The sequence below is a fragment of the Centrocercus urophasianus genome, unplaced genomic scaffold (genome assembly GCF_019232065.1).
Source record: "Centrocercus urophasianus isolate 14NV4802_14NV808 unplaced genomic scaffold, USGS_Curo_1.0 seq_12, whole genome shotgun sequence".
Taxonomy (NCBI): Eukaryota; Metazoa; Chordata; class Aves; order Galliformes; family Phasianidae; genus Centrocercus; species Centrocercus urophasianus.
In genome coordinates this window covers 26,334,879-26,358,453 of record NW_024884364.1, presented here as the reverse complement: position 1 = coordinate 26,358,453, position 23,575 = coordinate 26,334,879, and the positions used below count along the sequence as shown (strand labels likewise).

At 39.3% G+C, this 23,575-nt stretch overlaps 1 protein-coding gene across 1 annotated transcript in view; it reads left to right on the top strand.

The window, feature by feature from the left end:
* The window catches only part of LOC122156229 (amyloid beta precursor protein), a 158,536-nt gene that overhangs the window by 11,341 nt on the left and 123,620 nt on the right, over positions 1–23,575 (top strand). The window contains exon 2 of the mRNA XM_042810837.1: positions 15,420–15,549. Within this exon, the coding sequence (XP_042666771.1) occupies positions 15,420–15,549 (130 nt within the window). The remainder of the gene's footprint in view (positions 1–15,419; positions 15,550–23,575) is intronic.

The window sequence follows — 23,575 nt, the reverse complement described above, 5'->3', positions numbered from 1 at the left end:
TGCAACATTCTGCTTCTTTGTCCTATGCATTTTTAGAAACATGCCCAGTTAATATCTGACTTTTACTAGCAACGTTTCCCTGGCAGCAGGCGGTGTGAACAGTTTAAATGGAGGAAACGATTGGCTTTATTAGGTCCTGAAAAGCACATGTTAAATCAAGCCTATAATGAACAGGTCACATTCTACATCATCTGTGGTGCAAATGGGGCTCTATAGCAGCAGCAAGGTAAGTGTAGAGCAAACAAATTCAAAATGCCAAGATCTGCAGGAATCTGTGCAGTAATGGAGGTAAAAGAAAGTAGGTGAAGGTAAAGAAATGTGAGCAAGGGTGGCATTTTTAGGGTGATGACAGGAGGAGAAACAGGAGAACTGACAAGTACATGAAAGACTAATAAATTAGATGTTATAAATTAATCTCCTAGCATTGATCTGAGGTGCAGTTGTGTCCATAGATCACTTGTTAAGCACTTCTTCCACAGGCTTGCCGTACAGTATTTTTATAAATAGATCATGGACCTCCACCTCAAATGCAAAGTCCCAACTGCTGCTGGTTTCTCTGCTGCTCTTGCTGGATTTTGCAGCTGAAGGTCCACCTGGCTGCTCATAGCTTCTGCTGCTGCTCACTGGCTGGGAGCTGTGTGCCAGTCCCAGCTGCATCAGTCTCCTCTGCTATTTTCTAAGACCTCTTTGTTGCGTTGTCTAGCAACCTGAAATCCTATCTGAAGTATAATGCAGTGGTAGATTTGTTGACTCCAAATTAATGGGAAGTATTTATTTATCATACAGTTTATCCATGTTGAAGAATTTTTTGTAGGATATGAGCTGAAAAGGTGTTGTAGAGCTGCATTGATAGCTTGGTGCAGAACTGCTTGCACTGCTCTAAAAGTTTGGTGTAGAGTTCTTTGAAGTCTTTGCAAATCCTTGCATTGATTTTGCTGCCCAGATTAATCTTGGGAGCAATAGCTTCCTTTTAGTGTAGTGTCTCTGTTTTGGAAGTACTAAACAAACTAAAGCATATCTGTGTAACTGTTACCCTCCTAAACAATAGAAACTGTTGAACCACAGAGTAATAAGGGAGATTGCATGATAATGTAATCGTGAAGATAAGAGCAGTTCAAGCTTTGATCTACTTCTTTCACTTCCAGAATTCACAGCACAGCAGCAGGTGTGGTTCTGCAGGGCAGGAAATATTTCTCCCAGGATGAGCCAAAGCAGTATGAGGTGCTAAGGATTTTTATTTCTTCTTTTGTTAACAGTTCGAAAAGATTATTCCTTCAAGAAGTACTTGCTTAGAATGGTAAAATGATTTCTTTATTTCTTACCGTCAGCCCAATCCTGTGGACTTTGTTCCTGTTGGAGAAAGGATGCTAATGTTATTTTAAAATTAAGTGTATTATATACTGCTCTCATTGTGAAACAAAAGTAAAAGGAGAAACGTGGTCAATTATTATGCTTCCTTTTAATATTAAGTTTTCAGAGGATTTTGAGGAACTGATAAACTAGAGGCAATTGTAATAACTGAAATATTTGTATTGCTGCCACATGAGTTGGGATTGCTATAATGCCTCCATCACAACGACACCTAGAGCAACCTGTTTGTGTAATAATTAATGTAAAAATGAGATTTTCTGCTTGATTACTCTTCAGGATGTCAATCTGTTGAGTGCTCTTGTTGTATACGTTTCTGATGATGGTCAGGTGAGTTTGATGCCAAAGGCCATATTTGACAGTACTTGTAAAATTGTATGTAAATCCCTGTTCTCGTTATTTTTTTCCTTGAAGCCTTTGCTGGGCTTTCCTATCCAGAACATCATTTTCTTTAGACACTTTGAGCTTGAGCTTTGAGTTGGATGCAGCCACAACAATCATGTGTTAATGAGTTGCCTCAAGCAACCAGTTAATTGGTGAATTGTTATGCAGGAAAGAAGAAACAGTAGCAGACTCTGATGGCAGATTTTCTTTGGAGATTGTGCCTCAGTGAGAATGGGATGAAGCTTTAACACAAATTAAATCCTATTGCAGGCTTTCTTGTTTTCATCTTCAAGAGCAAAGTGTACTACAAGTTTGAGGTATGTGTAGTTCAGAAATCTCTGTGGAGTTGGTGGGAGTAGTGGTGAAAACTATGGACTTCTTTACACAGATGCCTCCACCCTTTCCTCCAGTGCACATGTACTTGAAGATGGTAGAAGTCAGTTTTGGGACTACCTCACTGAGATGGCATAGTTTAATGGAGCAGTTCACCCAGGATAATAATTAGAGCCTGGAAACTGTATTTGTCTCACTGGCAGTTAGAGGTTAGGAAGAAATTCTCTCTTCAGAGGACCGTGAGGCACTGGCACAGCTGCCCAGGGAAGCTGTGGTGCCCCATCCCTGGAAGTGCTCAGGTGGCCAGGTTGGATGGGGCCCTGGGCAGCCTGAGCTGGTGGGGCACAGCCCTGCCCATGGCAGGGGTTGGGATGGTTTGGGCTTTGAGTTCCCTTTCAATCTAAGCTGTTCTGTATGATTGTGTGATTTATCCTAATCTTCTCTTTGCTCAGTGTGCTTTTGGTAACTTGAAAATGCACACATTAATTCATGCACACATTAATTCATCTTGAGAATTCAACATCCTACGTATATTTCGTAAGTTTTGTTGGATGTGATTTGACTTCTTGTTATGCTGCAGCGGTGTTCATCTTTAGGGATTAACATTGCTGTGGTCAGTGGAATAATTTGGAGCAATGTGAAGTGCTTCTAGTTTCTCCATTTGGCAACCATCCTAATCCTTTTGAAATTATTCTCTGTAGGAGAAAAAAAGAGATTTTTATTTTCTTTCTCTTGGCCTTCTTTGAGCTGATGGATTCAATCTTCAAGTTAGTGAAGTTAGTGTCAGGGTTCCCATTGACTTCAGTGGAACTGGCGATGCAAGGCTTCAAAACAAGTTTTGCCATCTGTGTGGGAACAGACCGCAGGAGGAAGACTGCTGGCAAGAAAATGTTTAGCTGCTTTTTTTGGTGGGGGATGGAATGCTGAAACAGTTTGTTCTTTGCATGCTTCTGAGTTGCTTCTGTGAAACGTACAGATGCCTGTAGACAGCCCAGTGACTTGCTCTGGTCGCACAGGAGTGAAGTGTGGCTTGGAGGAGCTGTGAGCTCTATCATGAAATAAATTGAGCCTGATAGTTCTGTGGTGCCACTGTAGTTACAGGGGCTCATTTTCTCTTGAATGGATTTTTATGCTGGAAGAATGGTGGTAAGATCTTACAATTTTACTGATAACTGCGTGTTACTTAGCTAAATTGCCCTGAGAGATGCTGTAGGTTCCTGAGATCTGTGGCTAGTTGGGTCTATCAGAATACAGGTATTCTGTATGTGTGTGTATAGATGACTGAAAGAGCAGATAGGAAGAAATAACACAACTCTTAATTGATTTAGAGTTGATATGAATTAAAAGCTTGCAGTGCAAGGTCCTCTTTTGAGAGTGAGGATTGAATATTTACAGGTGTTATATCCTAGCGATAACTGCATGGGCACTTAGCATCAGGATTTCTACACACTTGAGTTAGAGTGTTAAGCAAACAAAAAAGTATTAGCATTTGAAATTCATGGCTGACTTCATGACAGAAACAGAACTGTAGTCCTTGCATCCCAAGAGCAGTGGCTGGCAGGATGAAAGAGGTGATTGTATCCCTCTGCTCTGCCCTCATGGGGTCCCGTCTGGAGTATTGTGTCCAGGCCCGGGGCCTGCAGCACAGGAAGGAGTGGAGCTGTTGGAGTATGTCCAGAGGACAGCACAGAGATGATCAGAGGCTAGAGGGCAGTGAGGTGCTGGCACAGCTGCCCAGAGAAGCTGTGGTGCCCCATCCCTGGAGGCACTCAAGGCCAGGTTGGATGGGGCCGTGGGCAGCCTGAGCTGGTGGGGGGCAGCCCTGCCCAGGACAGGGACTGGGGGAGGGTGGGCTTTGAGCTCCCTTCCAACCCCCACCATCCCATAAATACTTTGCTTAACCAATTCTGACAGTTCACTAATCAGCCAAATTGGACAAAACTGCTGTGTCCTTGGTTGTACTCCCTAAGGGTTGTTCCATGCTGCTTCCTGACATTTGAACCATCCGTGGGCTAAGACGGTTCTGCTGATCTCCTGCTGGGATCTCTCCTGACACTGGGCACCTGCTGGCTGAATGGGGCTTCCCTGCCACAGCACCCAGGAACCTTCCTCAGGTACCCCATGGGTCTGGCAAGCCTCACAGCATTCTCGTCGCAGCACTCAGTGATTGCTGCTGTTACGAGTTTTGCTTTAAGATTATAATAAAATGATTTGGTTTGCAAATGTATTAATGTAGCATTTAAAACAAAGTAGTAATTGTATGTTTGCAGGAGGAGAGGGAGTGTCTGAAATTGCTTTGTATTTGCTCTGCTTTTAACAGTAATTCAGGTCTAACCAGGGGTGAAGCTCCTTTGAAAAAAGGGGAAAAAAAAGTATTTTAAGAAGCTCACGAATGAAATGTATGCAGTTGAGAGGCAAAATTATTTTTTCCATTAGAAATGTTCTGTAGTCCTGTTTTTTCCTCTTAGTTACTAACACATTTAATGTAAGGATGCCTTTGCTGAACTGCAGGAGTGCTTATCTTAACAATTTTCCATCCAAAAAAGAATCTGCAGTCAGTGTATAAACTACTAAGAACAACTGAAGTCACAAAAGTGGAATTGCCTTCATCCTCTTTTAAAAAGCAGTTATCAAATATATTATCGGGATGTTTTGTTTCTGTCACATTTGAATAGTTAACTGTTGAAACACTTCAGACGGTAACAGGAAAAAACTCTTTCCTGTCCGCGTTTTATTTAACATCTTTTACAATCTGGAAAGAAGCAACAACACCCAGATTATTTTCTGGCTGTGTTCTAAGTATCGTAATTAAATACTATAGCTTACTGATAATGAGATTTTTCTGGGATTTTCTTGCTGTAGTTGCTTGCAGTGTCCATACAGACTTCAGAGATAGAAGTACACGAAAGTACACTCTTCTGAATTCTAGACTCAGACTTTTCTTTACTGTCCTGTATTTTGAGCTGGTGAATGAATTTGGAGTTTGCTTTTGGGAATTGTTTCTCCCTCCAATTCATAGACACCTTTTTTTTTTTTATTTTTTTTTTTATTTTTTTTTTTTTTATTTTTTTTTTCCCCTCCAGCATTAGCAGTGTGAGTGGAACAGTCTGTTATGTGGCATTAGTGTTATTTAAATTAATGTTTCTTCCCTGTTCTGTTTTTTATGCTGTGTTTTGCTTGGTGTGGGAGAGCTAGCCTTTGGAGGTGGTGGCAATGGACCTGAGAATATCAGTTGTTAGATTTCTGGTTTTAACTTCAAATCCATTGCTTTGTTGTGGGTGAAGTCTGCAGGCTCTGCAAAATTTGTTTGCTGTGGTACCAGAATTTCATTTTATAGGCAATTGTTTCAAATGTAACAGTTTCTCATTATGTAAATCTTATTGTTCAGTGAGATCTTCAGTAGGATGAAGTGTGCTAGGCATACAGTCATCTCCATTGGAATTCTGTTACAGATAAAAGATTGTGGGGGCTTTGCTTTACGGTGTGACACATGTGGTAATGCCCACTTCATTTCTTGCTTTGCTGTCAAACTGGCAGTCACCCCGGATTTCGGGGTGCTGTTTTATTGGGAGAAGCACTGACTGAAAGCTTTTCTTCTCAAAACAAAAGGTGGCTTGGAGCTGTTCTTGTTAAATAGCCACCTGGATGTCATTCATGGCTTCAGGATCTTGGCTTATTTCTTTAGTAGATTCTACGATTTAGCATGAAATGGAGATTAGTGGATTTTCACTTGTATTCAGCAAGTGGAAAATGAAGAAGCCAACTAGTTTATTCAAGCCAGAATTCTTACATCTTCGAAGATGAACAGCCAAGTTTTGTTGCAAAGGCATTTTCAGGTTGCAGTTGGTACTGAGTCTCTTCGTACACATTTTCTCTCCCCATGTTCCCTAGGGGAACTGACACATTGCGAAGCAGAATGAGAGAAACAGTAAGTACAATTTGTGAGTATAAGTGAATTATTTAATAGTTAGTGGAGATTTCTTAATATCCCACTGAATATTATATTTTAATAATGTTTTGTAAGCTTTGTCAAAGACTTGATGCTGTTCCATGCAGGTTGCTTCCTTAGCAGATCTCTTCTTTGTGACTTGCTGAGGCCTCCATTGCCTTCCCTTCATTGCAGAGCTCTTCACTGTACTTTTATCTCCTGCAACAAGGACATGTGGAATGAATTTCTGCTGAAGTCTCAGCAATGTTTATAACACATCATTTTGTTCTTTGTTGACTGAGTTCACTATTGTTTTGGAGAATTCTGAAAGCGCAGATGCAACTTCTTTATATATCTGTTTTAGAAACTAAGTTATTTCCTTGGATTATTGATTTTTGTTTTCTTTTTCCATTTTCTGTGACTCAAAAGAAATGCGTTATGTGGAAGTTCACAGAAGATAGCAATAGTTAAAAGGGTGGAAAAAGAAGGAAAGAAGAAGGAACGGAAAAAAAAAATAAAAGGAAAAATGAGCAACTGTTGTGGAAATGTTCTGTTTTCTTGAAGTGTAGTTTTGAAACTCCTAAAGGTTTTCCAGTAGTACAGATCTTGGTGAATTGTTTTTTTAGGGGGAAAGTCAGGTATTGTAAAATGAAGTATTGAATAAATCTGTATGGATCTAATGAAGCTGAAGTACACTTCTTCAGCTTTATTTTACTTTCAAACAAGGGCGTACGTACTACAATACCAGAATTTATTGTGCGTGTTTTGGAGCACTGTTGTTTTAGAGAGTCCCCTATATGAAACAGACACATTCTGAATGGCAAAACAGTGAGCAAATCTCTGTATTGGTGTCTACTTCAGATTACAATTCCCTTGAGTAGGTAAGGCTTGAGAAATGCACAGTGACATTTTCAATAGGTGAATATTGATGGTAAAGTTAACAGTATCTGAGATAAACTTAGTCATGATAGTAGAGGTGATAAATGCCTGATATATCCTCAGTTATGTATTCTTCCCTGATCAGTGTCTTAGGAGAGCAGTTTGTAGGCAGAATGACTGCATTTGTGCAAGAGAGTGGTGAGGCATTTAAGACTTCTGTGGACCATATCTTAGGAGTACTTATGAGAATTACTAGGAAACTTGGGAAAAAAACCATGAATTTATGAATATTTGTGAAGAAAACTGATTGGGAATGGAAAATATTGTATGTAGTATCAATTTTATATTGACACTAAACGCTGTTCGTATTTCAAAGTTGTACTGTGTGTACAGTTCAGCATATCTCATATTTAACATACACATCTTATAAAAATTATAAACCAGAAAATTATCACTGCTTAATTTGGAAGGAGGAGAAAGCAGTGTTGTCTTCAAGCTACTTGGGTAATTATTCTAAGTGCCCTGTCTTAAAGGACTAATTCAAGACACTGAATGCATATTCCTATGGTGTATACAAACGGGAAACATTATGATCTGAATGTGTTCTGATTTGCTCACTGTATTTGCTTGCCTGTGCTTAACTCCCCAGTTTTTAAGGTAAGCGTATTGTAGTATATCAGGTAGCCTAATTGTTTCTCTAGGTTGCAGATTTGCCACAACCCTTTTATGTATTCTTTCACTACAGAACTAAGCCAAGCTGAACACATGGTTTTCTTCTAACCTTATAATGCTGCTTCACATTCTAGTTAGGACCCTTAAGTTGATTTCAGAAAAAGAGAAATCACAGCCTTGATTGCCTTTTGGGGCATATGAGCAACTGAATCTAGCTCTTAGATTAATAAATCACCCATTGGCTAGTTCTGCAGTAAACTCAAGAATGCGTAAATTAATTAGATTATTAGAAACGAGTTCCCAGGCCTGTTACTTTGTGACGATTCTTGCATGGCCCCGAGGACAACTTTGACATAAAGTAGGTCATTTTGTGAGCAGTAGAACTCAAAATAGTTGAACAGAGATTTTTTTCTTTTTTTCCTCCAAGTATAGTATTATAGACTTGATGCTACTGTTGCGTTATGTCTTATAATGGAATCTACTTAGCAAACAGAAATAACAGTCCAATCACTTATAGCCAAGTATGTTCTCCAGGTAGGTAGTTTGATTTGAAACGTAAGTTACACCTTACTGTTAAACTGTACTGTTAAAACAGTAGTTTTCCACATATAGTCATTTTCACAGTGCTAATTGATTATGTAGTTCAGTGCCTTTGGAACACAACCCCATCTTCGAGCAAAAAATTGCTGGCAGAAGCTCTAGCTCTTTCCCTACCATTACTTTCTGAAGTTTATTATGCTTCAGATGAAGTAATGTTCTGTCTTCGTTATGACAGTACAACAAAATGTATGTACTTTTAAAATTCTCTTTTAATTCTTGCTTTTTTGAAATAGCATTCTTACTAATGGCTGCTCCTGATGATTCATCTCAAGTCTCTGAGCCTTTATTGCAGACTCTCGGATGCTGTTATTAGCCAGCAGTCTTATTTAATTATCCTCCTTGTATGCTAGCTGTTTTATACAGGTCACTGTTAAATTTTATATTGATATGATCAAGAAAGGAACTGCTGTTGCCTTCTTCCCATGGACATGTGCTATGGAGGGGTGGCATCCTGTGAGAATCCCATGAGATGGACCCAGGCTCTGGAGGTGCTTGTGCTGTCCCGCTTTCATTTCCCTGTTGATGCTGTGCTCCATGCAATGTTTCAAGGAGGGAATGGGATGGCTGAAAGCTTCTCTTGTGCCTAAAGAAGGTGAGGGGTAAGAAGTTGACCTGCAGCCTTATTTCTGCTTCCTTATGTTTCTGCCTTCCCCGAATACTCAGCACTCAGAGAAAGCCAGCGTGGGAGCATGTGATTAAGTCTCTGCTAATGTGTGGAGTCCCATGTGTGGTTTAAGGTTGAGCATGCTTCTTCAGGTCCAGCAGGTTTTTAAATGCTTTAATTACAAGATAAGTAGTAGTTTTCTGTGAAATTCTGGATAAAAACACATTAAGGATTTCTAGCAGAAGGGAAGCGTGTACTCATGAAGCTGCTTGCAGTCAAACCAACCCAACTGTCCAGTGAACTAAAACCAACTCATGTATCTATGACCCTCAGTGCTACAGACACTTGGAATACCTTACCTGTTCTCTCTTTGCCCCTATTCACATCGCTGCTTGTGGATAATACCTGGTTCACTATCTACCCTTTCCATCTTCCATACAGACTCGCGTACGATGCAGCCCCACCCACCTAATTGCTCTTCGTATTTTTTTATTTCTCCCTCTCCTCTCCTTTAGGAATTTGAGGAAAAACAGAAAAGACAAGGAGGTGGTGATTGTGAAATGAGCAAGTGTGGCAATGTGCATGGTTCATTTCCCATGAAACACAACAGCTGCTGTCTGTGGATTTTGGTCCTCAGGGGCTGCCTGGAGTAGTCAACTTGACCACGTAGCATGGCCTTTGTGTCAGCAAGTTGATTTTTTCCCTAAAGCTTGCATCGCATCCCTTCCTTGCTTGGCAGTTCAGAAGTCTACATGGTTGCATCTGTTATCAACATGTGCAATTCATTGTCTTTTTCTTTGCTCCTCTCTGTTTTGTCAAGAAGTTCAAGAGAGAGTCTTTCCAGACAGTATGTGAGTCTTTTTTAATGGACATTTTAACTTTGATGTTGTTTTCAACCTTTAAATTACATGACTGTGCAGCAGAAAATACAAAAAGTAAACAACAAATCTAAGTGTAAATCCTGACTTGAAAACCTTTTACTTCTCGAATCCTGAGTCTGGGTTTAGATATCAATCAATGAAGATCTAAAATTGCCGAATACCAGGATGCTTCATTGTAGTGTAGAATAATAGTTGTAAAAAACAGAAATCAATTAGAATATTTTGACAAGAGACATCCAGTAACTTGAGTCTATGTACAGCTGCCTGTTTTGCAGATACCCTGTTCTCAGTCTTGCAATCTGTTTTTCAATTGGGTTTGGCAGTACTTGTGCCATTGCTGCTCATATGATGCCACTGCTGTTGCGGTTGACCTGGGTCAGCTGGGAGTCTGCAGTGTTGCTGTTTTGCAAGTTTTAGACTGGAAAACTTGCAGAAATAGTGTGCATGGGGACACCAAAATGGGTATTTCCTCTGACTGGACATGCCAAATGCTTTGAAATGAGTGCAGCACGTCTGCTTATTACTGTTCTGCGATATATCTATGCAAAATACTGGGAAGCAGCTGGTGTTTTGTTCCTTTTTGTGGTTTTAATGTGTAGGCTGCTTTCTGCCCTCTTTTTAACAGGAAATTCCTCAGCAGGATTTTTTTTTTTTTTTTTTAAGACACACTCTGGAAAGGAATAGTTTTAATCTTATTAATTAGTTTTAATTAGCTAATTTAGAACTGTAGGCTTTTCTTCCTCAAAATTGAAGCTTTATTTAGACATCCTTCAGATTACGCTCACTGTCAGAGTGACATATTCCACAATTTTAAGACCATTGCATTCCTAAATTTTACTAAATGCAGGCTTTTTTTGTGCTTGCATCAACTGTTTGCAAACTACCTCACTGAAAAAATTAAAAAAAATTCTTCATTCCATTAAAGCACAAAGGCTGATAGATAATACCTGACACACACCCATTAATTTTTTACAATTTTAAAAAGCTAATTGATAATTTCAGTGAACAGTTCTAAATACTAAATTGATATCAACATTACAAACACAGAATATTAAAAGTAAAAAATCTTGTGGTCCAGTTGGAAGCAAACTTGTACAAACGAAGGGGGGATTTGTTGCTATGACTGTAGTTAAACTGTGTTTCAGTTTCAGTTACCTTCCACTTTAAGTAAATCAGAACATCCAGGTTAATCATGTTGTTGAAGATGTTACTACTGAAACCACCTCATTATTTGTTCTGTCTACAACAGGAGTTTCTTAAATTCTCATAGCTACATGTATGTTCCTACCTTTTCAGTGGCCTATATATTATATTTAGTTTTTAATATCACTGTCACTGAGACAGATTTCAAGCAGATTGCCAACTTGTCAATACTTGATAGATTTAGGCTGAATTTGCACAGTTCTTAAGTATCATGTTTTAGGGAGATTGAGCTGTGAGCTTTTGGTGAAACAGGAGTCTTTTTTCATTGTGACATTAGAGAGTTGAGAATTATGTTTGAATTCAAGTTGACTTCAACAGCTGTGCCAGATACTGATGCATAGACTAAAAGCGAACCCAAATGTGTGATGTAATTTAAGCTAAGATGCCATGTGTAGGTACAGCAAACAACTGAAGGATTAGGGAAAAGGAACAAAAAGAAATGATAACAAGAAAATGTATCTGCTTCTGACTGGTGGCATGTGATGGTTCTCAAGCTAACGTACATTTCTGATTTGGACTTTCAAGTGTGGTGGAGCGTGGCTTGGGAACCATGTCAGCCAACTCCCTTAAGACTCTGGGATTGCCTGTCATCTGCCCCGTGGGCTTGTACATATTCAGTTTCATGAGTCGATCTAGAACTTGCTCCACCCTTACAGCAGGGGAGACTGTGCTCCCCTAGTTCCAGCCTAGAGACTTAGCTTCAGGGATCTGAGAATCCTGGCTGCCAGTGAAGACTGAGGCAAAGAGATATTAAATGGCCATGGGCCTGTCCCTGTTCAGCTCTGTGGATTAGTCCTGGAGCTAGGCGCTTCCTCTGCACACGACACACGATCTCACTGCTGCTTTCTGGCTTGCCTTTGAACGCATTCCAGTTCATCCCAGTCCTTCTGAATCACTGTCCTGCAGCTGGGCCTGCTATTGCTGGAGCAGCTGTGACCATGCCCGGTGCCTCTGCGTGCCTGGAGCTGTGTAGACTCTCTTGCCCTCAGTGGTGAGCTCATGCTCACCAATGGCTGTCCTCAGTTTTCTGAGGTGATGCTTCCTGAAATAGTCCTCCTGTCCTGTGGGAGAGGCCTGTGCTCCCAGCATCTGAATGGCTTGGGAGTGGGCATGCAGTCTGGCTGTGTGGAAATGCCTCCTGCCTGACTCCAGTCCTCCTCGCTGACACTAGAGATTGCTGTGGTGCTGACTTGTCCACAGCGTTATTTTGATCTTTTTCTCTGCCTCCCAATTTTATGTCATTTTTTTCACTCTTTCCTTCCAGATTTGTTAATAACAATGCTGTTGAATAACATACAATTCAATTAGCATCTTGTAATGTAACTCTGTCATCAATACCTTAGTGTATAAACGAAGCTACTTCTGTTAAGTACGTACATTCATGTTTTACTTCCATTCCAAGCATCATCAGGCTTGAGAGTGGTGAATGTAAATGTAAAAAAGATCACATTAAATTTTGAATGATCTCAGTGCAGAGCCTTTTTTGGTTTTAGCTTTTTAGCTCAGTTTAAAGACATTTATTCATGGAAATGGAAGGTTGACCTCCATTTCATCCACCACTTCTAATAAAATACATCGGAGGTATTGCTGTGCAACAAGTAGGGATAAAGATGAAATTTTGTAATTTTCTGTAATTTTCTAAAGCTCTCACTCTTGACTATCCAGAGGGAACAGTGGCTCATTAGAGACACTATAAATAAATACGAATCCTATTTTTCTATGCCACTAAGTAGGTCCCAATTCAATTCAGAGCAAATATCTTACATAAGTCTATCTAGGGGTACTTTCTTCAGTGCATGTGGTTTACTGGTGTAAACCTACTGACAGTGACATTCAAAGCATGTTTTCTGTTTTGATGGGTGAGCTTTCACAGAGCTTTGTGTGAGCTGTCACAGGAAGTAAGGAATTTGGTAACTGATGTAGAAACAGAAGAAGCTTCCTTGTATGTTTTATTCCTTGTGTCATTCGGACAAATACCATTAACTCCTTATAATTTGGTCTGACATACTGACCAATAGTTAAAATTACGGTTTCAGGAGATAGTGAAAGTAAAAATAGTGTACCTTCCCCAGTCTTATTGTTTCAGTATGAATTTACAGTGATAGTTCATGCGCTCATTAGAAATTTACCTCAGGAAAGCAGCTTAATATGTCTTTGTTCTCGTGAATCAAGGTTCTGTTTCCACTTGTTTTAAAGCTGTGCACACATTCTGTGTATGCATAAAAATTCCAAGTAACTTCTTAATTTAAATTTTTTTTTTATTTTTTTATTTTTTGTTGCACCCTGGCCCAACTTCTTTGAGAATTCTTAATCTTTTTTATTTAAGAGATTTATTTCCTTCATATGTGACGGGTGACACTTAACCCTGAGAGATGTTAAAATGGCCCTCACAAGAATATGTCAGTGACACCATGTGCTGTATGGAGCATGTGGTTTGTGCCAGCATCCAGTGTATGTGCCTGTAAACTCTAATTATGCAGTGCAGTGTCTGGGGATGTATAAACTGGGAAGATTGTAGAGTGATGGTGGTGATAAAGGCGGAGTCCAAAGAAAAGTAAAGCTTTGTGTTGCGTCTTCCTCATTAGCTCTTGAGGCAGCTTTGTTGCCTTAAGGCGTACTATTTTCACAGCAGTTGAGGTGTGAAATTTCCTGCTGCGGTGGAATCCTAATCCATTCCGGCAGTGCTGTTACTGAGTGTTGAGAGCATGAGCATGAACAGACCTGTCTGGTAGAAATGGGGAAACAAAGGGCAGAGATAAGGAGATTGAAGAGGACGGGTAGCTTTCATTTAATTTGCACCTAACTGTTTCCATTCTGAACCCCGTATTTGAAGCAGAGGGGGAGCAGTAAATTCTCCTGGAGATACTTCTTGCAATTATAGTGAAAATACTATATTTGCAAAATAGATGTTGACCGTCAGCTCTGGTCACCTGCTGGAGAGTAAACAAAAGAGAACTGAGCCACAATGTTCCAAATTTAGAAATGCTTTCAACTGAATTTGCAGTTCTCTTTTGTGGGATTCATTTAAGTGGATGGTCTAGTATGCTGGGTTAGCATAAAAGATTGCATGTGGGAATAAGGCTAATTTTACTTTATTTTATTATTTTATTTTATGTATTTTTTTTCCTCAAAGAGGGCTGTAGAAGTTCTTACTGTGATTTTCCAGGCATTGACTTTGGACTTCTAGAACCCACTCAACTCAACTCTCTTCAATTGGTGTTTTGTTTCTTTTCTGTAGGATGTTTTTGGATCATCTGCAATTAGTTGCTTTTCTTCTGTGCTGGTAGTTATGAGTGGACTGTAGCTTTTGGTCTACCTAAATCCTCAGATTTGTCATACTCAGAAATTGTTAAGGATTTCTTGAGGAAAGGTGAAGGAGAACTGGTGTCTTCTGAGTTTAATGTTAGGGCTGATAGGCATGTGATCTGAAAAATGAAAAGTGAGAACCATAGGCTAGAGTAGCAAATGTGTTGTGGTGTGCTGGAACTTGGGAATACAGAGTGGCATAGCTGGGACTGAACATCCATGCTAGCATACTTTTCAGGCTTTGCTTTTGTTGAGCTGTAGCCTTGTTTTGCAGACTAACCATCCATTAGTGGCTGGGGAGGAAACAGATGTGCTTCTGGAGCACATCTTCTGCTTCAGTTTGATCCACTGAGGAATCCAGTTTGCATGTGCTAAAAATTCTTCACATCACGATCCTCTTCATAGTGAGAGTAGTGTGTTTCTTATGAACTGAAAAGCTCATGTAATAGATGCTTTCTGTATGAGGTGACTGGGAGGTGGGTCTGTGCAAAAGTTCACTGTCTTAGGCTTGTCCAAGAAGTCAACAGAACAGACCAGAGAAGGTGATAGTGACAGAGATAATTTTTAAAAGAGAAGTGTCTAAAGGTCAGAGGGAGATAAAAAGACAAATATGTAGTGTGATTGAAGTTGTGGCTTCCCAACAAATTAGTCATCTACTCTGCTGGTGGTACAGTTGTGGATAGAGAAAGATGTTACAGTATTAAGAATAGGCTGGATTTTGATCTCAGTATTTGGGGAAAATTTGAAAGACGTTTATATTGGTGATACAAATGTAAATGTGAATAACTGATTCAACAAAATGAATGCTGTGCAGACTGCTGTGGGGAAGAGTATGGTGTTTGTCAAAATAATTATGAGAAACAGAAAGAGCATGCTATTAATATATATTAATATATATTGGTCCTAATCTCTGTATGAAGTTTTACAAGGACTGTGATATCCTGGACTTGAAGGAGACGGTATTTTAGAAACTTATTGAGATAATTTTTAGCTAAAGGAAGTAGCCAAGTTATATTTTGACAGCCAGCTGCTACTACCATTGTGTTCTGAGCTGGCATGTTTTTTAGTGATGAATAAATGCACCAACTTCTCAGGTAAGTGTCTATACTCATACTATGAAGTAAATCAAAATATACAGCAGAAGAGGGAGAGGTTAGGAAATGGAGTATGGTGCTAGAATATGCATTTTACCTGTTCTGTGACCCAGAGTGCATATTTGTGGTAACATTTTTCAATTCCTTTTTTATATTTTTAATGTTAGGTTTACCCTGAATTGCAAATTACCAATGTTGTCGAAGCCAACCAGCCGGTTACAATCCAGAATTGGTGCAAGAGAGGGTGGAAGCAATGCAATGGACACCCACATATTGTGGTTCCCTACAGGTGTTTGGGTGAGTGGTGGTCTTTTTCATGCTTTTTGATGTTTCTATCTTTTCATCAGTCTACAAACTATTTTTTTTTATCTCTATATTGCTGTATTTTCTGAGGAGGGTTTTCTCTTTTGTCAAGTCCTTTGAAGCTACCTTAAACAGAGAGAAAATGATCTTGTTCTTCCCGATTCTGTTTTCATGAGTGACTGCAAACCAGGCTTCTCCTTGCTCCCCAGAATTTGTCACTATCATCTCTCCTTTTCCCCCACATAGACAAGTCTTTGTTTATAAGCTATCCATCTCTTCCCTGTATATATACTGCTGTCTTCTATTTGAAAGCCAAAAGGACTATGAAATCCCGTTTCTTTTCTACAGCTTTTTTTTTTTTTTTTTTTTTTTTTAAGCAATAACTTACTTTTTTCTCCTGACTCCTAGGTGGATGGAAGTTCATTTCTTTGTTGATTGGGGGTTTTGTTTTGTTTTTTTGGTACATGTGTTAACTTTTGTTAGCTTCCTATCAGCATTCAGAAACTGAAAATCACATTGATTTGGTGTTTTCATTAATATTCTTATCACATCTTTCTCTTGAAATTGTTCCACAAGCTGTTTGAATTTGCTGCTTTTACCAGTGTTGTTTGTATCATGTCATGGATTTGGCTGCATAGAGTTCAAAGTTGGAGTTTCTGTCCTGTTATACTGGGGCAGTTAAAATCACTTTCTAGGAAGCATCTCAGACTAGTTATTCCATGAAATGAATAATGAACGAAAGAAAATACAGAAAATACGCAATCTTTCTAGAATTCTTGTTCATTTGTTAGGCTAGCTCAGACAAGTAGCACCCTGTACCTGATACAGAGAGGGTTAATGTGCCAACTTAATTACACCAGAACTGCAAGGTGACAGATAGACACACAACTGCTAAGAAGGCAAAACAACAGATGTGAAAAATAGGTACTGAGAAGTATGAGGGAAAAAATGATTCATTAAAGTTTCTAGGTCTGATGTTTGGTTTTATAAATATGAAATATGTGTTTTTTGATCCACAGTGTATAAGTATGTACTTGTTGATGCTACTGCAGATAAGAGTGACAAGACTATTCTAAGCGTTGGCATTCAAGGGGTACCCAAATTCAAGATGTTTTCTTGCAGGGATAGATCTTCCTCTACCAAAAAATTCAGTTGTATGAAGGAACCTGCCACTTTCTGAGTGTTTTCCAAACCTTTGCATGTATTATGTCGATTACTCTTACACCAGATTTTTTAATGTTAGATGTTTAAAAGGTCATCTTCCCATTTGTTGCTGTGTTTTCTTTAGTAGTCCATAGTCAAGATAAGGATTAGCATGTAGAGCAAGTAAACTTTTAGAGAAAGATAATTGTTGGGCTGAACTGCAGTCTCACCTGGCTTCAGCGTTACCTATTTGATCAAATTTCATGTGAATCTATTTGAACATTAAATTGCAGAATGTAATATAATGATGTTACAGAGGTGATGAAAGAACATACTAGAGGATGTGCAAAGTCTAATTTTTATTATTTATTGTATTCATAACTAAAGCTCTGAGTTATTTTCAGGGAAGTATTATGCTGAGGACTCTGCATATTGATGTGAATTTGGTCAGAGCCCTGGAGAACTTACAACTTAATTTAAGATAAAAGACAATGTCATCACAAGAGCAAATGAATATAAATTGACCATGAATAAATTTAATCTGGAAATTACAGGGAAGTTTCTGCAAGGGCAAGGAGCTCTAGTAGTTTCTCGGTAAAAGGAATAGGAGTAAGAAGCCTAGTAATTTAGAAAGAAGTTCATAAATTTATGAACAGCATTATGAGCAGTTGCCTCCAGGTGTGATGAACTGGTCTTGGACTTTTAACATACTTTTCCTGAGCTGCTGTTTTGAAATGAAAATTTATCAAGAGTTAAATGTCTGCAATCTTAGGTAGCAAGTGAGACTTTCCTTGCTGAAGGCAAGAATTTTAAAGGCATTTAGGTAGCTCATTTCCAATAATACTTTGCTCTTTAACTTTGATTCTACGTTTAAAAAACGTATATGCTATTTTTTGCCAGATTTCTTTGTAACCGAAGTTCATGCAGTTGTGTTTACCTGCATTCTGGATGTTTGAAATCCTTGTCCTATCATACTCTTTGTTGTCTGACTGATAGAAACAAAATCCTGAGCTGAGGCTGATGTTTGTGGGAGTAGTAGGGGAAGAGTGGCCACATTGCTATATCCACTGGAGGAATGGTTGCCAGTATCTGTTATTTCTCCATCAATGCTCTGGTTGTTATCTGCAGTCCCTCAAGGGGTAAAACAAGTTTGTCTTTCATGCAGTAAAAGTGCATTAGAGGGAAAGTCCTTTCCTGTTGGCTCATTGCCCTCATGGTGGTAAAGCTGGTGGTATGATGAACAGGCCCTGTGAAGAGAGCACAAATCTCGAAGGGGAAGGAAAACAAAGTGTAATTTTTTAATTACTGAATAATGCAGTTTGAGTAGGTATTACACTGCTTGTCATAATGCCTCTTCAATATTAAATATATATATATATATATATATAGTTTTAAATACATTGAAATAATAATATTGAAATAATATGTAAATATATATGTTTAAAGTTTGATCTTATTATCTCTTTACATGTATGTTTGCTACCCTTGATATGGTCGGTAGTGGACAACTTCAGAAGTAAGGCTCTGTCTGTAACCTTTCTGCAGTAATCTTAGTGCAAGGAGACCTTTGATGTAAACAACAATCAACTAATAAGAAATAAAATGCCATAAAAAAGCTTGCCAATGAACAACTGATGGCAGAGTTGCATAAGCATAATTTCCTGTTTTGTTTTTTCCCTCCCTCGAGACTTAATGGTAAACTTTATTCAAACTTTTTAAAAGTTCTTTATCAATAACCATTTTCTAGCATTAAAAATACTGTGTTGATGTGAAAATCACCTTCAGAATCTTCAGTCAGTTTATCATTTCTTCCATCTTGATATTTGTTTTCCATAAATGGTTAGAAAGACTGAGTGACAGAAATATGTCTGCTTTCAGGCCAGAGCATCTTCATTATCAGTCAGCATTCCAGTCTTCAGTCTTGTGAGGTGTGTAGTGCATGTATCACTGTGGCACTTGACTGCTCTATTAGCTTTTCTTTTCAAGACTCTTGTGTGGTAATGTAGCAGTTTGTAGCAATACAGTTTTGTGCAATGTAACGAATCTTATCAATATTACAGGTTCATATTTCCTTTTCTTGAGCGGATGCAGCTAAAGGATGCAGACAGTAATTAAAGGAGGCAAAATGACAGCCTCTGACTTGAATGAGCCATGTGCTTCTGCAGTGACTACAAATGTTCTAATTGAACCAAAGAAGAAAAGCAGTTATCTTTTTTTATTTATTTTCAAGATGAGATTTTGTGCTGTTGTGCAGGGCTTGACAATATTCTTAAAACTACAAGCTTTGGGAAAATGTTCTCATGCAATAAATTTCATTCGTGATGTCTCTCTTGCATGCTTCCAGGGACATGGGCTACTGTACAATGTCAGTTCAATGAGGAGAAAAGGAAATTGTTGATTGAATTCTAGTTAACTCTGTGAACATACCAAAGGCATTTGGCGCAACGGTGTTTTTATTTTTATCTTCATTTTTTTTAGAAAATGACATCTTCAGGTGTGCTTATTATAGCTTGAAGCTGTTACCCACCTTATGACAGAAATAGGAATCTATTTAGGTTTCTCTTCCTCTTCTTTTTTTTTTTTGTCTTGACAGCAGTCTGACACAATTCAAAAGAAATTTTTTAATTACAGAGTTTAAAGGGTTACATTGTGCATTTTGAAGGAGAAATATGATGGTTGGCATAATCACAAATGTGTGTTCAGGCAGAGATGGTGAGCAGTGAGACTAGCAGGCTGCGGAGTTAAAGATCTGCAGTGTTTTTTGGCACTGTCTGCGACTGTGCGTGCTGGCATCTCCAAACCTGCAGCATGCAGAAAGCAGGCGAAGTCCATGTGCTCCAAAATGGTAACATAAGCTTACTGCAGGGTTTCAGCAAGTGGTGCCAATAAGCCCATGATTACCACTTTGTTTTTTAAACTGTTCTAGAAGATACTTTGGCTATGATTTTGGCCTCATTAAAAGTAGAAGCAGCAGGAAGGCAGGACTTGTGCACGGGGACAGCGTAGACGAGCAGTTCTGGTTTGTTTTCTCTTCACATCTCCTGTGAGAAAAAGCAGCTGGTGAATCTGTGTAACATGGGCTGTGAAATGAGGTAATTCACTCCATTTTCCAGGCTTGCTGCAGGAACAGTCATCCTTGTCCCAGCGGTGCCATTCTTTTAAAACCTTGGATAAATGTATGGCTACGCTTTCCTGAATAGATGGCATTTCATTAACTATTGGTGAAATATACCCTAGCCTATCTGCTCATTATATGCACCATAGCCTTGGGGAGAAAGGAGAAGCTAAATTACATAGATGTTTGTGGATATCCACCAGTGATGTGGGGTGAAGGGGAATTACTAGGGCTTTGATTAACTGTCCTGTGTAAAATGCTTGTGTGTTCATGTGTGACTGTTTTGTTGTTCCTTTAAGGTATGCTGTTAAGTGCTGTATGTTTAGGCAGCTCTTGAAGAAGGATCCCGGTGTACTGAAATGTCATTAAGTATGTAGTCTCTCTCAGTCAAACTTTGACTACTTACAATTCGTAAACAAATGGATCAGGTGATACAATCAGTATATTTTGCTGTTTGGTTATGTAGTGAAATGTTGACTTCTGTTTCTGGTTTTAACAAAAGCATCTTTGAAAATATGTATTACTTTGTCATGCTTTATTACTCTAACAGCTTGTAAAGTTAACCACTTGTTGATATCAGACAAAAAGCATACACAGGATTTGATGCACATGCCTAGCCAGTTATATCAGAGTGAACACTAGGGTTATGCCTGGAATTAATCATTGAAATAAATATATATGTAGTTAACAGTGCAACTTGTTCTGGTCCATGTGGTATTTCGCTTGTGGTTTTAACAGTGGGATTTGTTCATTAAAGCATGTGAAATGCCTGTTTTCCACTGCTGCCTGGCAGTACTGGCAATTCTTTTCTCTCAGCACACTGCATAGCTCACCTATTTCCAGCTGTGACGGCAAGCTGTTTTTCCAGACACTTAGGAAGAGCTCTCTACTGCCTTCTCCATGGAGTAACTAATCAGCAGAATGACATTAATTGCCTGTCCCTGTGTCCCGCCTCTAGCTTGCCTCAGTCTCCATTCAGCCATGGGAGTCATGCAGACAAGCCTTGTGTTGCACTCTTATCCTAAAATATAAGATGTGCTTATTTTCAGCCTACACAACTGCCTCACGTCTAGATTTTCTGACAGCACTAGCTGACAGGAGGGAGAAGATCTCGAAGACTGACAGTCTGAATTGGTTAATGAGACCATGGGCAGATAAATCTGTAGTGAAACGAGAGGCACATCTTCACATTGCAGTGCTGCTGAGAGAAATCCTGTAATCTCTCTTCTTTTCTCCATAGTGGACAATACTCCTTCTGCCAGTGGTGCTTTTGACACAATGCTGGTGGGCAGGAGAGCCCTGCCTGTGCAGGCTGGGCACATTATCTGAGGAACAGCGAGACCTGTGAGCATGCAGCTTTTCCTGCTGCAGTGCAGCAATAGCTCAGGCTGCCTCGCCAAGCCCTGTGCAGGCCCAAAGCCACACTTGGCTGTCATGCTGGAGCCCCGTGGCGTTATGCCAGCAGAAAGAATCTTCTGTTGCCATGCTCTCGCTGCTCAGCTAATTGCAGCAAAATATGGGGACTCAATTCATCAAGTGTCTTCCTGAATGCCCTGCTCTGCAATGGTGTAATTAAGAGCATGGCCTGACATGCTTTATTGAATAGAAATGGTTTTCCATATATACCTGAACTCAATTGACCTGAATTTTATGGTCAGCTGCTGTAGTAAGAAGGTGGCTGCTAAGCATCAGCTGGCTTTACTGACCATTTTCACAAATGACAACAAGTTTATCTTTTCATAGCGATTCTCAGCAGCTGCATCATCTCCTGGTTTATTGTAGTGCCTTTCCAAGCTTTTTATTCATGGAGCAGGACTGTATAAACCACTAATGTGGTACTGGCATGCTTCAGGGACAAAGCACCATTCACTAGAGGAAGGGATGGGGAGTGGGCAGAGAAATCTTGAATGCAATCTCTCATCAGGCAAGTGAGATCTTCCTCAGCCAGTAACAGCGCCTGCACTTGTGCCAAGCGTTGATTCAGCTGCTTCTTAGCCAAGTTTGAGCTGGAGATGATGAAACGTTGAAGTGAAGAGATGAAGCAAAATTAGCCTGCTGTCAGAGACCAGAGAGCACCTTTACATATAATTAAATGTAAAGTATCTTATTTTTGTACAGCGTTAGACCAGGAGTAAGTCTGAGTTCCTCTATTTCTGTGCATTTTTAGGGTGTACGCAGGTTTTACTTCCTTAGTAACTGGAGTACATTTTAATTAGAAATGGATTTGTGGAATAAGTCAAAATGGAAAACCTTTTCTAATGTTGTGAACGTAACAGATCTACAAATCTACTCCTGAAGCAGCAACAATAAATTCCTTTTAAATAAGTGTGGTAAGCAAATGCTTCATTTATCACTTGAAAATGTGATAGGGAAACCAGAGCAGGCAGTGTATACACCTGAACAGCAGCTCACAGGAAGCGGTCACTGATTTGCAACGGTCTTGTTAATAGCCAAATATTAAAGAAAGCAGTAAAAATTGTAGTTAAAAAAAAAAAAAAAAAGTTTAAAAAGCCCAGGCTGTTTTGAGATGTGTAAGAGCTTGAGAAGGTAAATTAAGTTTTCTTCTTGAATGACCGATCCTAGCTGGACCAAGTTTCTGTCTCTTCTGACTCTGTCTGGGCTATGTGAATGTCAGACATTCCTCTTTTATCCTCAATGCTTTATGTAAAATGAGCTTACCACAAAAGGTGTTTCTGAGAGCTTTGCTATGGTTAAAATGTTAATGTCAGTGTCATGTGGTTAAAATGTCAAAAACTGGAAAATGGAAAGCTAATCCATGAGCTTCATAAGCTCCGTGAGCTTATGCTGACCAGTCTGGGACTGTACCAGTGCTCAGCCACTGCTGTAATCCTGATGCGCTGCATGGTGTTTTGTTTCTGCATCCTGTTCAGTCATCATGCAGCCTTCTCCCTTGCTTGCTGTTCAAATCCTGCCTAAAGACAAAAATCAGTTACTTCTCTGAAGTTCTTCTAATCTTAAATGGGCACCTTGGAGACAATTCTAATATCCTAGAGGTCATGAGGTAAGGACTGTTAGCCCTATTTTATAGGTGGAAGGCTGAAGAAGGGTTGGATGATGCTTCAAAAGGGTTGGATGAAGCTTCAAAATTAAAATTATCAGTTACTAGTTGGCTTCAAATTATGAAAGTCTTGAAACAGTGTGCATGTATGTCTAACTATACATGCAACAGTTATTCATGAAGTGTACACGTGTTTGATTTTAAGTGTGCATTCACACATTTGCAACCCATGAACAATGTGTGAAGCCACTGCAGAAGTTTCATACCTTGTACACTGTACACACCCAGCTTCAAAACGGGAACTTTACATCTGAGGATCTTTGTGCTGCCACAGAGATGATTCATCCTTCTTTGGGTGTTTCTTCCAAAATAAAGTACTTAATTTTGCCATGGGAGAATTCTGCTAATTAAAATGTGTTGTTTGCCTGGTCAGGAAGGAAAGATAGGGAGGGGGAGAGAAAGGAAATGTACATCCTGTCACGTGTCGTTAAATTGGTTTACATATGGAGCATCTTCCCACAGATTTCTGCTCTTCCTAAATATGTTCTGTTCTCAGGGGGATTGAGTGTTGCTAGCAGATTTGATGCAGTTAATGACTGCAAAGGAGGGGTCAGTGATGGGAGTCACTGGATATTTCTAAAATCTTCTAAGGAAGATGATAAAAAGTGGATTTCATCACTCTACTGGAGAGAGGCAGGGCATAGACACCTTGGGATATTGGCTTGCCACTGAGTATGAGATTG